Source organism: Acipenser ruthenus, chromosome 15 (genome assembly GCF_902713425.1).
Source record: "Acipenser ruthenus chromosome 15, fAciRut3.2 maternal haplotype, whole genome shotgun sequence".
Classification (NCBI taxonomy): Eukaryota; Metazoa; Chordata; class Actinopteri; order Acipenseriformes; family Acipenseridae; genus Acipenser; species Acipenser ruthenus.
In genome coordinates this window covers 7,984,160-7,998,369 of record NC_081203.1, presented here as the reverse complement: position 1 = coordinate 7,998,369, position 14,210 = coordinate 7,984,160, and the positions used below count along the sequence as shown (strand labels likewise).

Genomic DNA, 14,210 nt, shown 5'->3' with positions numbered 1-14,210 from the left:
ATGTGAGTTGATGCTTTTGTTGTTTGTTGGCTAGTTTATTGTAATGCTTTGTTTGCTGGCCTTTTCGATTCTAAACTGCGTCGGCTCCAACTAGTTCAAAATGCTGCAGCCAAACTGCTGACTCGCACACGTTGTTCATAATATATTACTCTGGTTCATACCACTGCACTGGCTTCCTGTTAAATTCAGGATTGATTTAAAAATTGTGCTTAAGGCTCTTCGGGGTTTTGGCTCTCTATATTTAGAGTAACTGTTGGTTCCTCATGCTCCTCGTTGCACCTCGAGATCCGTGAATGCTGAACTTTAGGTAGTTCCTAGAAGTCATCTAAAATCCGGAGGGGCTGTGGTCAGTCACACTGAATACTGCGTTCAGGTCTTGCCCCTACACTTCAAGGAGGATATTACAGCTTTGGAGAGAGAGAAAATAGTGTAACCCCAGTTAGCTGTTAGTACAACGCAGTACATTCTAGATACTGAAAGTGCTAATTTTCTGGCCTACAGTATATTCACAAAGTATTACAGTTAACAGAAAGCCAATACTTTTTGTATGTGTGAATAGACTGGTCATACAGTTAGAACAGCAGAGACATTGACCGTTGGCACATCTTTTTGTTACCGTAGAAACAACCTAATGCAAGGTGTGTTCTTTTCTTTTTTTGTTCCAGGTAATTGAGAACTGTCCTGTAACGGGAGTCCAAGTCCAGACAGATGATTTTGGGGTGAAAAGAGTGAAGGCTGTTGAGACTGAGTGGTAAACTGTGGAGGTAACACATGTCACGGTTTCCTTTACAGGCAGTGGAATATTGGTAATCGGAGCTGGTCGGTGTGTTAATGCTATAGTGACCAGTGTAGTTTGAAAAAAAAAGTGTTTTTCAGTGTCTTCAAAACGATAAAAGACATTGTAAAAGACTTCAGACAAAACATTTGTCATTTTAATGTATTACATTTCTTTTATTATTTTGCATGATATACTTATATAAATCTATTGTCATACACTTGCATTTAGTATTTAGGTCTTAAATCTCAAGCAAAGCTGTATTGCCATTAAAACATATCTAAACATGAAGTATACTAGGTTAAAGAAAGCTCTCTCTTCAGGCCTGTTTTTTTTCAGATAGCCTTGCACTTCCTGGGTCATTTCACCTGGAGAATGGGCTTCTCACCGTCCCGTCAATGTCTTCTGTCATTAACCAACTAGTGGCTTAACTTAATGTCCCCCATAATGCTTGACATTAGACAATGACATGCTATGAACCAGCAGTCACTGCTGAGGCAAAGTGACCCAGGAAGTGTAACAGACTACCATAAAGTAAGACATGAACTTCATAAAGAGCACATATCACATTGTCCTAGCTAAAGGAATTGCACCTCAGGTAAGATATATAGTATCATTGAATTAACCATAACCCCTTTAGGTAAGATAAACAAACAGCTAACCTGTGGAATATGTTTTAAATAAACCCCAAACATTGATATTTACAAAATTGCACATTGTTGTGGCACACTGCAGCTTTACAGATCATCCCATATACAGCAGATTAATCCGTGGTGTTTATCAGTACACATTCACATCGGGTGCTTTGTATCTGTGTGTCGGTTTCCAGTATTCTGGACCCACACAAAAGGGATGGGTCTCCTGTCCACCCTACTCCCCAGCCAGTGAAGCCTTCCTTTATGGTTTGCTGGCTGGCTGTCATATAGATGTTTATTCAGATGTCATGTTTCTTTGCCACAAGGCGGGTCAGCTTTTCTGTTCTTATCTAACCAATTATCCTTCCTTAAACCTTTTTTTTCCTGTATTATTTTGGACTTGGAGCTACCAATAGAAACACTGTTTCAGAGATTTTCCAGTACTTCCTTTGTGAAAGGAAAATTACACTAGTATTGTTATAAACTATGTATAAATCACTTCAGTGGACATCAAATTAATCATCTGGGTTTTTTTGGTTTTTTTAATTACTACACTGCCAGAAATTTCCTGTAAAGACATGCAACAGGCCTTTAGTGTCAATGAAAGACAATGAGACATTGTTGCTTGATTTTAATTAGTCAAGCCATACATACAGCCTTTTTATAGGCTCTGTTTTTCTTTGTCAGAATCCATTTTTAAATGTTCTTCCTGTGTTTGTCTTCATTTTTTTTCTAAAACCCATTATTTAGACCAGTACATCCCTACTGAGATTAAACATTATATTTGTGTCATGCACTAATCACACATTTTAAATAGGTAGAACGGGTTTTCATACTAGTTTACAAGGAAATTAGGCATCAGAAATGTTACATCTGATATACACATTACAAGGACCGTTGTATTATTATTAAAATGAGATTATTGTATTAAAAATAACAAGAATGATTTTAGAACTGCCTGATCCTCCTAGATTTTACAAAAATAAAAGGTTACCTGCTTATCTTCTATATAAACCGCATTAATAATTATAATTCATTGTAACAGTATGCCTACAAACAAGGTCTTGTTATTTCATAATGTTTCTATAGCCTATGAAATGTGGTGTGTGAACTAGGGTGGGGTCAATTCATTTTCTTCAATTCCAATTCCTTTTTAAAATCAATTCCCATTCCCATGTGTTTGACAAGTTGTATATATGTTTGCTCAATAAAGCCTGTGTCGTAAAAGGAATTGGAGTTGGAATTGGAATTGATTAAAAGGGAATGGGAATTGCGAATGGAACTGACCCCAGCCCTGGTGTGAGTGCGTTTGTGATTGTGCTTCGCAGGCGTGTGGGCGCAGAGGCTGGGCAGGATGGCTGGAGTGAAGGTGCCGCTCATCGCCATGCACCACGCCTACGTGGTGACGGAGAGGATAGAGGAGATCCAGGTAACACACTGCAGACAGAACAATGGGGAGTGCTTTCTTAAATATGGCTCTCTCAAAGCATGCTGAGGGTAGCTTCTCCCACACTCTTTGTGTCTGCCCCACAAGCAAAGTGAGCCGGAGATAGCACTGGAATACTTGTAAAATACAAAAAATGTATAACCTTCTATTGTCCAGAAATAGCATACAGGTTTGATAATTACAGTATTTGCATGATTGTGAAACTATTTAAATGTATAAAGATATGCTGGTAATTAACAAAAATGGTGAAATGATCTTTTCCCAGAGTCTGTTTAAAATACAAATTGGCCATTGATCTATGTGCATTGTTTTCACATTTAGATGAGCTTGCATTCAAAAGATAGAACCCATTCAAATTAGCTAGCTTTGGAAAGACTGCAGCTATTCAACTGGGGCCAGCACCTCAAATTGTAATCACAGCAATGCTGCAGTACCATAATCAAACTTTTATCATTGCTTTGTACACAGCCAATGACTGCAATTGAATTGAATTACTTGAAACTACTTACAAGATTATGTCCAGTTACTCAAACAGGATCCCAGCTGATCAGAAAAATGCATTTTTGTTTTTCGGGTTCCCTCGACCTATGTCTGTTGATTTACATACTTCTACGTCACTTATTTTTTTAGAAAATTTGTGACGAGCGGTGTTTTGAGAACAGGCCACTGAAGGGTACAGCTGTAATCTCTGCCTCTGCTACTGTGGCAACTGTGCAACTTTCGCTTGAAATTAAGTATTTAGTGACCCTCATCTGTTGGTGCCAGGCTTAGTTCAGCATCTGTGAAGAGAGCAATCTTCAATATTCTTATGACTTATGAGTCAATGCTGTTAAGGTAAAGTGAAGATTGTTTCAGGTGCCAGCAGAGGGCAGTCTGCTACTAGGTTGATTTTAGGCACAGCAGACTCAGAACAGTTATTCAAATCCGTGTATTACTGCTATATGCATTATGCACACCACTGTTCAATAACAAAAGTAGTGAAAAAGTATCTTCACCAGGAGGAGTTTCTAAAGTCTGTTGGCATTTTGAACCCCTCCTGACATCCTATCATTTCAATGGAACTCATTTTAGACATGTATATTAGACACCATTGCTCACATTATACTGCAGCTTCATATCTTAGCTCTTAGCAACCAAGACCATGAGATGCTCAGAATGAGAAGTGGGCAGTTGAAGCGCATCCTTTTAATGATCCTGATGTTTTAGATGTTACTGGTTCATTCTGATAAGCAGTGCAGTGCATTTATAACTGATTCCTAGCTTTTGTTCTGAACTTACTCAGCTTCCATTAGTGCCCTCTCGTCCTTTAGTACTGAAGTTTGAAGTAGTGACCTGGGTTGACTTTATCTATAGCACTAACAGCTGCATTGGCAGGGTCGCAGACGTGATCGATTTTAAGCTGGTCAAACTTAGAATGCCTCAGAACTTGCCCTACTGTGACAACAACACATTCTTTATTTTGATATGTGTTAGAACAACATTTCACATCACTTTGGTATCATTTTGATAATTTGGTTTGCTGCACACTTTGAACTCCATGCTAATTAGCATTCACAATAACAAACAAACAAAAAAAACATTACCAAAACAATACAAAAAATATCTGAAATGTTACATTAACATGTGTTAGAAGTACAGAAATGTAAGTATTTGGTTACAATTTGAGATGTTGGAAGTTCGACCAACTACTTCTTGAAATGCAAAAACAGGGTGAAAATGCTAACTATTTTGTATAAATCAATCATAAAGTTTAAGTACATTTCTAAGAACATTTCTAAGAACAAGGCTCGAATTGTGTGTTCTGTGTTCTTTGGGTACGATTTTTATGTGGCCATAAAAATATAATGATATGAAGCTAAAATGTTGACAGTGTGCCTGATATCCATGCATCTGTTACTGAAAGGAGTTAAAATCAGAAGTCAGAAGGGGACCAAAAGGTGTATATTGAGGTAAAACAATATGCTTGAAAGCTGAGTGGTGATATGAGGGCTTTGACTCTGCTTGGCTGTTTCAGATTTTCAGGACTATCCCAAAACTCAGGACAGTTTGCTAGGCTATACAGTAACTTACTAGAGGTGTAAAACTACATTATGAATAGGGCTCCAGAAATTGTACATGTACAATGTGTTTGTCTTCTTTCTTTTGTAGAACATGCCTAATGTACGGGACCATGATGCCTCTGTGTACCTGCGTCTCCAAGGCGATGCTCTCTCTGTGGGAGGCTATGAGTCTAACCCGATCTTCTGGGATGAGGTAAGACTGGGCTGGGACCCTAAGTCAACTTTCTGATGAAAAATACAAGAGGAAAACAGAACATCTGGAGTATTATTAATCCGCATTTCAGTCTGTGTACATTGTGCTCCATATGTTTATACTGCATGTCATACTGGTCATTTATAAGGATTGTATTTTTACATGAAAAATGCATATTTCAATAACCATTTCAACAGGTATGTACATCTGTTGCTACTTAAGGTGTTCAGTAGAAATCCTACAGCTGTTTTCTCAGACCTTATGTAGCCCTGTGAAACTAGCTGTTGGTGTTCCACTTGGTGCTGATGATTGGACATGCTGCATGTCTTGGTTTCTGTGGGGCTGCAAAAAGGACTTAAGACCCAACTTGACAAAGTTTTGTGATCAATCTGCTATACAGCAGGAACCGGACGACCATTGATTGGCCGAATTGCCTCATCTTATTCGTAAACTTTCTAATAAGCCTCACAGTATCAGAAAGTCGGTCAATTACTTGTCCCTTTGCCTTTTTATAATGTAATCCTGAATTGTTTTTTATTTTCTTTATTTTGATATTTCCAGTGTTAAGGCGCGTTGAGCCAAGTTCAGAAACTGCTCTTCTGTTCAAGTTGCTTGACAGGCATTTTAAGTCCAAGATAGATCAGCCAAAATGTTTTTCAACAAGTAAGGTCGGCACCATTGAATGCACAGCAGTGTTATGGCCAACAATACAAAAAGATCCTTTGTATATGTTCAATAGATGGCACTAGCCCAGGTTACATATTTGGCAAACAACTAAGAGTGGAATAGCTCCTGAACTCAACTCAAAGGACATGAACAATGCTAAAAGGACAGTACAAAAAAAAAGCCTACCAACAACCTGGTAAAATAAGCTCTACTTTCTATGGGAGTTGCAATATTAGAAGGTTAGTGTGACAGGGTAGCGTCGTGGGCCCAGATGGTATTCGGCAGGCAAAGAGACTCAGACAAGGAAACTGCAGTTAAAGCGCTTCTGCGCAGTTTAATCAACAAAAGGGAAATCAAAAAAGACAAACAAAACACTGCTCACAGAGCAAAAATAAAACAGTTAAACAAAACAGAACTTTCACAGTAAAACAAATCACAAAACAACTGGCGCAAGGGCCAAAACAAAAGGTTTAAACAAAATACAAAAAGGTAGGCTGGGCATTCGCCTTCACTACACTTCTTTTTCAAAAATATAAACACAGCACAAACCAACAACCACTCACCCAAAACACCTCCTCCAAACAAAGGATTTTTCCCCTTTTTTATAGCATGTGGCTGGAGCCTAATTATCAATAATTCAATTAGCTCCAGCCACATTCTCACATGTATTTTGGCAGGGACAGGAAATTAACCCCATCCCTGCCAACCACCACCAAATCACCACACAACAATATTTACAGGCAGGGCTCTGCCCTGCTACAGTTAGGTATTCCATTTTCTTTCCTCTCAGGTAAGGTGGTGCATCAGTCTGTATGTTGATGAAAAGTAATTTCAGTCTCTGTATCTTTTTAAAAACAAAAACAAATGAATAAATAAATGTGAAAGTGTGTTCCTCTAGTTTTATAAAGTTCTGCTGCAAAGGCAGTATTGTATACTCTTTCAGTGCCTGTATTCTTGTGCTAACATAGCGCTCAACAGCAGCTCCGGATTAGTTATGACAGGACAGACATGTCTTCATGTTTTTGGTATTTTAGGTACTTACACCTGTCTAGTTGCATTGAGGAAAGCAGAGCGTGCACTTGCATGTGTTTTCAAAGTTCTGTCTCATATTTCCGCTGTAGTCCACAGTACCGAATATATTCCTGTCTCTATAACAGTAGATGAAGCTAACTTTGAAGTGAGTTTTCTAAAAAAAAAACAAAAAAAACACCACATTTTTAACAATGTTAAACAAGTAAGAAGTAGCCCTAATTTGCATAATTCATCAAAAAAAAGGAAATGCTGCAGCAGGATGCTGGCTTCAAATGAAAATGGGAACATTGCAGAAAAAGCCTTGCACTGCCAACACACACAAAAAGGTCTTTGTCCAGGTCCCTGTAGTGCACAAACCGCACTAAATCTGGCCGTGAAATTGAAGAAGCATTTGTGACCAGTCGTGGCGTGGACGGTCAGCAACCCCTGTGGAAACACTTGCTGAAACTGAGACATCACGCTGACATGCACCCGCTTGGTGATTATCAAGTCATTAGCAGATTTTACAGTGAGCGGCCACCTTGACCCCCGATCTCTTCCTGGCAGATTACTGATTATGGGGTCACCTCAAGGCTCATGTTTATCGGGGTGCTATTCAATCACAATCCATACTGATGGATTCAATTTGACGTGAAGAAGCTTGCATTGGGATCGGCTGTTTTCAACCTCCTCGATAATAGGTTAGACCATGTCCCAGCTATGACACTGCAAAGTGGCCAAAGGACTTTATGACCACTCGATATTAGAGTGCTTTATAGTTATTTATTTATTTACCTGTTTCTCTGAAATAATCCTTGAAGTCCACTGAAAGGGTTAACTTTTTGAGAGCAGGGTGTAATCGTCCCTGTGGTGCATTTATCAGTAAGAACTGGTTTTGGAACAGTTGTTGTTAATTTGTTTAATCTTTTCTGTTATTGAGTTATAACAGAATGGCTGACCTCCATAAAACAATGTGAGAATAGTGTCTGGTTGTTGTATAATCCTGGACATACTGCAAAACAAATGGTTTGTACTGGCTTTAACACACCAACAGTAGAGTATTACAGTAGGTCTTAAAAAGACAAGCCAGTAATTGGATGGGCATAGGGGCCGAGTCCCTCCAGGGCAGGTTTTGTACTGACGGGAGCCTGAAGGTTAGCTCACATTACTTCTGTGAACAATGCATAGGACTTCAGTCTCCAATGCTATCCCACTGAGAAATGTTCAATAGAACCAAAATCATTTACAAAAACACTAACTTACGAAAGTCAAGCACTGCGGTAACTGTGAAGCAGGCATGGCTTGTACAGGAACCTCATTGAGCACAGCCCTACAATAAATAAATAATTGCTCATATTCATGATAATCCCCAGCCCATGTAAACTTGGTTACACTTTAAAGAATGGCCGCAGACTCCTATGATCCAGTGTGTTACTGCTATTCCTGTGGTGGCCTTCAGGATTACAAAAATCATTACATTACGAAACATTTGTATTCAGATGTTACTCCTATGCAATCCTGTGAAGCGCTGTTGAAATTCATGTGAATTTGCAGCCATTGTTTTAAAGTGTTACTGTGCACTTTGTCACTGCAGAAAGCACCACTACGAGCAGTGCTGGTGTGCTTGCCTGTGAGTTGTGAAGTTGGCATCCAGGCCATTGCCAGCTGATATTCTCTATGAATATAAAGATGGTGGTTAAAAAAAGAACAAGTAAAATAACTACATTGTTCTGCATGCAGTATATTAAACTGGTAAATATGCAGTATACAATATGTCATTTCATGTAGAAATGTACAGCCAGAATAAAAAAAGTGAAAGTATGAATTATTGTAGTGTTTTGGAGCACTAAACCCCTAATTACAGGAACTGCAGAAAAATCTTCTTTGATAATATATGATGTCAGCTTGTTTTTATTTTCATGATTATTTTGGAATTACATTTAGAAGATCAAGTCACACAAAATCCATAAAGTGTTTTATTAAAACTTTCCTACTAAATGTACACAGGCTATTTTTTAAATAACCTTTCTGTATTCAGCATTTACTGGCATAACTGTCAGGATTTCAAAATATTTGGCAGACAAATTGGTTTTATTGAACAAGAACCTTTAGGAAAGCTCAGAAAGCTTAGAAAAGTGCTGTCTTTATGAAGAATGAGATTCTAAGGGTCTCTTGGCATGCTTTTACATTATGTAAATAATGGTTCATTGTCTGCATGAACTTGACTAAACTGGAAAAATCTTGCTTGCAATGTAAATTCACCTCATTGTAACCCACAGTTTAAGCAATTCAGAACATGTGCCAAGGTCTTTACTCCAAAGTGACAGGTTGTTTTTTTTCAGTTAATAGATACAAAATAGTACTTTTATTTTTGTGCCCAATCATGATCTAAACACACTGTATCTGTATGTAGCTGGCCACCACCCACTAGTTTCACCTCAAATATGAAGCTCCTCAATGATGAGGAGAAAGCTGTGCTAAAGCTAATCAAAGTGTTTCTGTTGAAGGTATCCGACCGCTTTGCATTCAGTCTGTTTGATCTGAACTGGGATGTCTTCACTCAGCACATAGAGGGAGCCATCAACCGCGTTCCTGCACTAGAGAGAACCGGTATTAAATCTACTGTCTGCGGGCCAGGTACTGGACATCTCCAACCTCTGTACAGCAGGACAGTAATATCTGTGTGTCCTATGTGTGCGTGTGTATGTGTGTTTGGGGGGGGGGGGGGGGGAGAGAAAGAGAAAGCGCCCCCTACTGGTAGTGTGGCTGGGGTGCTTAAACCACAATATCACCTCTTTTGGGGGAACCCAGGAAGGCAGACAGACACCAGAGATGTTCTATAGCACTCTATAATGCTGTTTTATTGAAGACAGTCAAATAGGGCGTTTGACCCTTTAAACGCAAAACAAAGACCTTTCCAAAACAAACAAACAAAACCCAGCTCTCTCTGAGCACTAACTAAACTTGGGGTCATGTTCACCCAACTACAACTGTTCCTTCTCCCCTCTGTTACACAACACATTATTATTCACTTTTGTTTTACACAAACAGTATTTGCTTTTTCCAGACTACTGTCGACCTTAGTCAAGCAACAAACCCAACAAGAGCCTTATATATAGTTTTTCCTAATTAAATGACCCTCAGCTGTAGACAATTAGTTGATTGTCTTACACCATCAGTCTTTTACCTTGTTGCATTCTGGGAGATGTAGTTTTCTGTCCCTTAGATCTGCCAGCAGAACTACATCTCTTAATCTCATCTACCATGCAGAGTTAAATAGGATACAGAATTCTGGTGGTACGACCAATGTACCTCCCCTCGGTTACCCTACCCCAGACTTTCCCACAACGTCTAAAGCTGAATTTCACCTGCAATGTTCAGTTTTTGGATAATCAATTTTTCACAAATTTGGCTGACCCAATTCAAAAGATGATTGGCCTCAAAGAAACCACCCTGAATGATTTAATAAAACCCTGATTTGGTCAGAATTTCCATATGTGCTGTTCTCTAATATAACTTTACCTTTTTCTAGGTTGTTTTCACAACCTGCATTTGTCCATCGAGATGTGAACACACCCTAGAATATGTGTTGATTTGCAACACTTCTTTGGATATTCATTCTTCTCTGTTTAATCTGGAGCTGTGAAAAGTGATCAGATGCTGACATACTGCCTTTCTCAGGGGTGGTCAAAGTTGGCCCTTCCACTCCTGGTCTTTGTTCCAACCATGTGCTCAATTGTTTAATTGAACCAAGTAAACCTCCATCCATTCTCTGAAGTAGTTAATTATATCATTTTACCTGATAAACCTGGAGTGGCATGGCCCTCCAGGGCCGTGATTGGACACCTCTGGCCTATCTTCTTGGGAAGCCACAGCCTGAAATGACAGAACTGCCCTGCTTGGCTCTCCACCTTTTGCTTGTCTGGCTGCCTGCCTCCCATGGCACTTTTGTATAACATTAACAAGGGACAGGCAGCAGTGATGTTCCAGTCTTTGTCAAACTGCAACCACTTTTGCTTGTATTGGTTGGATTCTAATGTCTGACTGCAACTTTGCCTTCAAGACCGTCAACACTAAATCAAGACTGCACTAATTAGAGCAAGTTAGACGCTGTACCTGGATACGTCTCAGACCACCCTAAAGTAGTATTTCAGTACACAGGCAGTTTAACAGCAAAAGGAGTTTATTTTATGATGCTGAAGTCAGTTATATTCCTTTTGTTTAGTCAGGTAAAACCACTGAGAACATGATCCCGTTTGCATTGATGACCTGGAGAAGAAGGCTGTAGCAATTCACAATAACAATGCAAGTCAATAAGGGCTCCTGCATAAAGGGCTTCATACCTAATAATAATAATACATAAATGCGTCAATCCATGGAAATACATGGCCCGAAGGTATTTTGATCATGCTTGTTATGTTTTGCTACTGGACTTAAGACTTCTGTGTGTTACAGTAGTACATCAATTCACTATTACACACCATGTGTGGACCACACTGTAAATCTGTCTCCTTGAGTATACAAGTTGCACGTATCTCCACAGTGGTGAGCCGGTAAGTGATAAGAGCCCAAGTTGGAGGCAGAATGGAGATTAAAAATGAATGAGGAGCTTTAAGTAGAGAAAGCTGCTGCCTGTCCCCTGGGCCTGATCTAGATCAGCACTGCCTGGGAAGCTGGCCTACACGTTCATCCCAGGCTAATGAAACATGACAGGTACACAGCGGCACTTTCACCAGAGCCAGAGCTTGCTCGCTCTGAAGCTGCTCGCTGACTGACGTGGCAGCTGGGAGCCATGAGTCTCAAACCCTAGCTGAGGAGTTAGTGTATCCTGCATCTTTTAGCCATGGCTCCTATTGCTAGTCCTCAGGGACCTCCAACAGTCCATGTTTTTGATTTAACCAGATCTTGATAAAACAGTACACCGGTTGTACTCTGTGAATCTGCACAGAATAGCTGCATGTCTCTACAATACAAACTACATGATCTGACATTGTGTCCCAGTGGAAGATAAATTTAACTGAAGTCAAGAAATATTTATTTATTTATTTATTTATTTATTTATGCACTGCAAAAAATGAAATGCAAAATAAATACTTCCACTCATCATCCAGGTTAGACTTACATACACCTCACTCTAATGTGCACTTAAAGGAATATGAATAAATGATATGTCCTTCCTTTCTCTGCTCTTCCTTTAATTTCCTGCTCTGGATCTTCATGTGCCACTGCTGCTTATCCATGTTCTAACTCTCATTGTTATAAAGGCTTCAGTATAATATCTTTTTAAATCTACAATACTTTGCATTCATTCGAATCCAATGGCAGAGTGAATCACTCTGTTCCAAATTATGTTGTGTTGATAAGTAGATACGAAGCTTGTTATAAGGAAATAAACTCACTTTTTTCAGTTGTTTAATTAAGTTTTTAACTTTTCCATACATTGTACTTGTTATATAATCAGATTAGGGGGCTCATTAGATATTCAGCCGGCCTCCATGAGCCCAGTAGTATCTAGTTGTATTTTGAGTAAAAGGAGAATATTAGACGGGATTAGTGCGTCCTGCACATTTTCTGAATGATTGGTGAATCAATGGATAAAGTGCTCTTTACCTGAATAAGATTTAGGCAGTTTGGCAAATCGCTTCACACAAGCACAATATCTGAAGAACACTGAAGGTTACTGGAGGGGTTACTTGTCTGGTCATTAATGCCCATCATGCCATGTGTGTATGCAATTGTTTAATCTGTCTGAGGAAAAAAAAAATATTCTGCTGAGAGGGTGGGCGAGTTACAGTAGTTGCTCTAAATTCAGCTTTTGGTAACAGTCTAATTTTTCCTCCAGAATCTTTCACGGCTGACCACAAGCCCCTCATGGGAGAGGCCCCGGAGGTGCGAGGGTTCTTCTTGGGGTGTGGATTCAACAGTGCAGGTACAGTGGGAGGGGCGGGGTCACACGTGGGTTTGATCTTCCACATTGTTATCCTGATGCTGCTGCTTAATTTAGATTTGTAGGTACAGATTACAAACTGTGTAAACCACACTACTTCAGGCACAATAACGTGTGTGTGTGTGTGTTTGTTTGTTTGTTTAGCTTAAGTAAGGGTTGTAGTTCCTGTAATGATTGATTAAGCAATGCGAGTACAGGTCAGTGCCCATGGGATCATGGAGATGGATGAGCAGGACTTGCATGGTAGATAGTCACTGAGACAGAATGACTGTATGGGGGTAATGCACACTGTCATACATGTACAGCAGGGCTGGAGAGATAAACCAACATCAATTACAAGGGGCACTGGATGAGCTTCTCTAGAAAGGGCTGCTGTAGGGTTATTACAGTCCAGCTTACCCACAGTTACTTACAATTACTTACAGAATATTTTTTTGCATTTGGCATCCATTTGATCAAAGAGCACACAAATGAATTACATCCAACAGGGGCCATCTTCCCCCAAGGTAGATCTCCTGCTCCCGGGTGAGGATGTCTTTGAAATCTATTAGCCTTGTGCCAAGGTCGCTGTCTTGTCATAGTGCACACAATCCTATCCATTATAAAAGCAATAGATTCAAGGACAGCATCACCCTGGAGCAGGTCTGTCTTGGAGGAAGACAACCCCTGTGTGATGTCATTAATCTGTGTGTGTATGTGCTTGTATCAGATCTGCCCAAAAGGCCTATGTGCTGATATTTCACACTGCTGAGACACCTGCGGGAATTGTACCCCTGAAAATGTAAACAGTTACACCTTTCCTACATCATGTTTGATAAGACCACGAATAAAACAAATACAAATGGTGCAGATTTACTAAAAAACTGGAGGAACTGCTGCCGTCTCCAAAGGGGGAGGGGCCTCTGCCATCTCCAAAGCCAAAGGGGGAGGAGCCGTCTCCATCTCAAGCCAAAGGGGGAGGAGCTGCTGCCATCTCCAAAGCCAAAGGGGAGGAGCCACTGCTATCTCCAGAGCCATAGGGGAGGAACTGATGGTGTCTCCAGTGCCAGAGGGAGATGATCTCCTGCCGTTTCCAGTGACTGAGGGAGAGGAACTGTTGCCGTCTCCAGAATCAGAACGGTAGGAGCCGATGCCGTCTCCAGTTCCAGAATCAGAGGAGGAGGAGGAGTTGAGACCACCGCCACCACAGCCCCGACCACCACTCCACCTGTGTGTCTGGGACTAGTTCTCAGGTAGCTGCACCACCAGGCACACATTGGTGTTTTAAAAAGTGGGTGGGGGGGGGCAGTTACAGTCATGTGTGTTTTACACAAGGGGGAGGATGTGTGGCAGAGAAGAGACTCTGCACATGGTTTCAAAGGGCACAGTCCAGCCTTGCCCGGGACGCTACGCCACAGTATCATACAAGTAGCCCATCAGGATACCTATCATATTATTATTATTATTATTTATTTCTTAGCAGACGACCTTATCCAG

The 14,210-nt window shown here is 40.2% G+C and overlaps 1 protein-coding gene across 1 annotated transcript in view; it reads left to right on the top strand.

Annotated features, from left to right (window-relative positions):
- LOC117422502 (sarcosine dehydrogenase, mitochondrial-like) overlaps positions 1–14,210 on the top strand; it is a 36,396-nt gene that overhangs the window by 2,958 nt on the left and 19,228 nt on the right. The window contains 5 exon segments of the mRNA XM_058987301.1: positions 666–748; positions 2,671–2,839; positions 5,006–5,110; positions 9,295–9,424; positions 12,630–12,716. Of these exon segments, the coding sequence (XP_058843284.1) occupies positions 666–748; positions 2,671–2,839; positions 5,006–5,110; positions 9,295–9,424; positions 12,630–12,716 (574 nt within the window).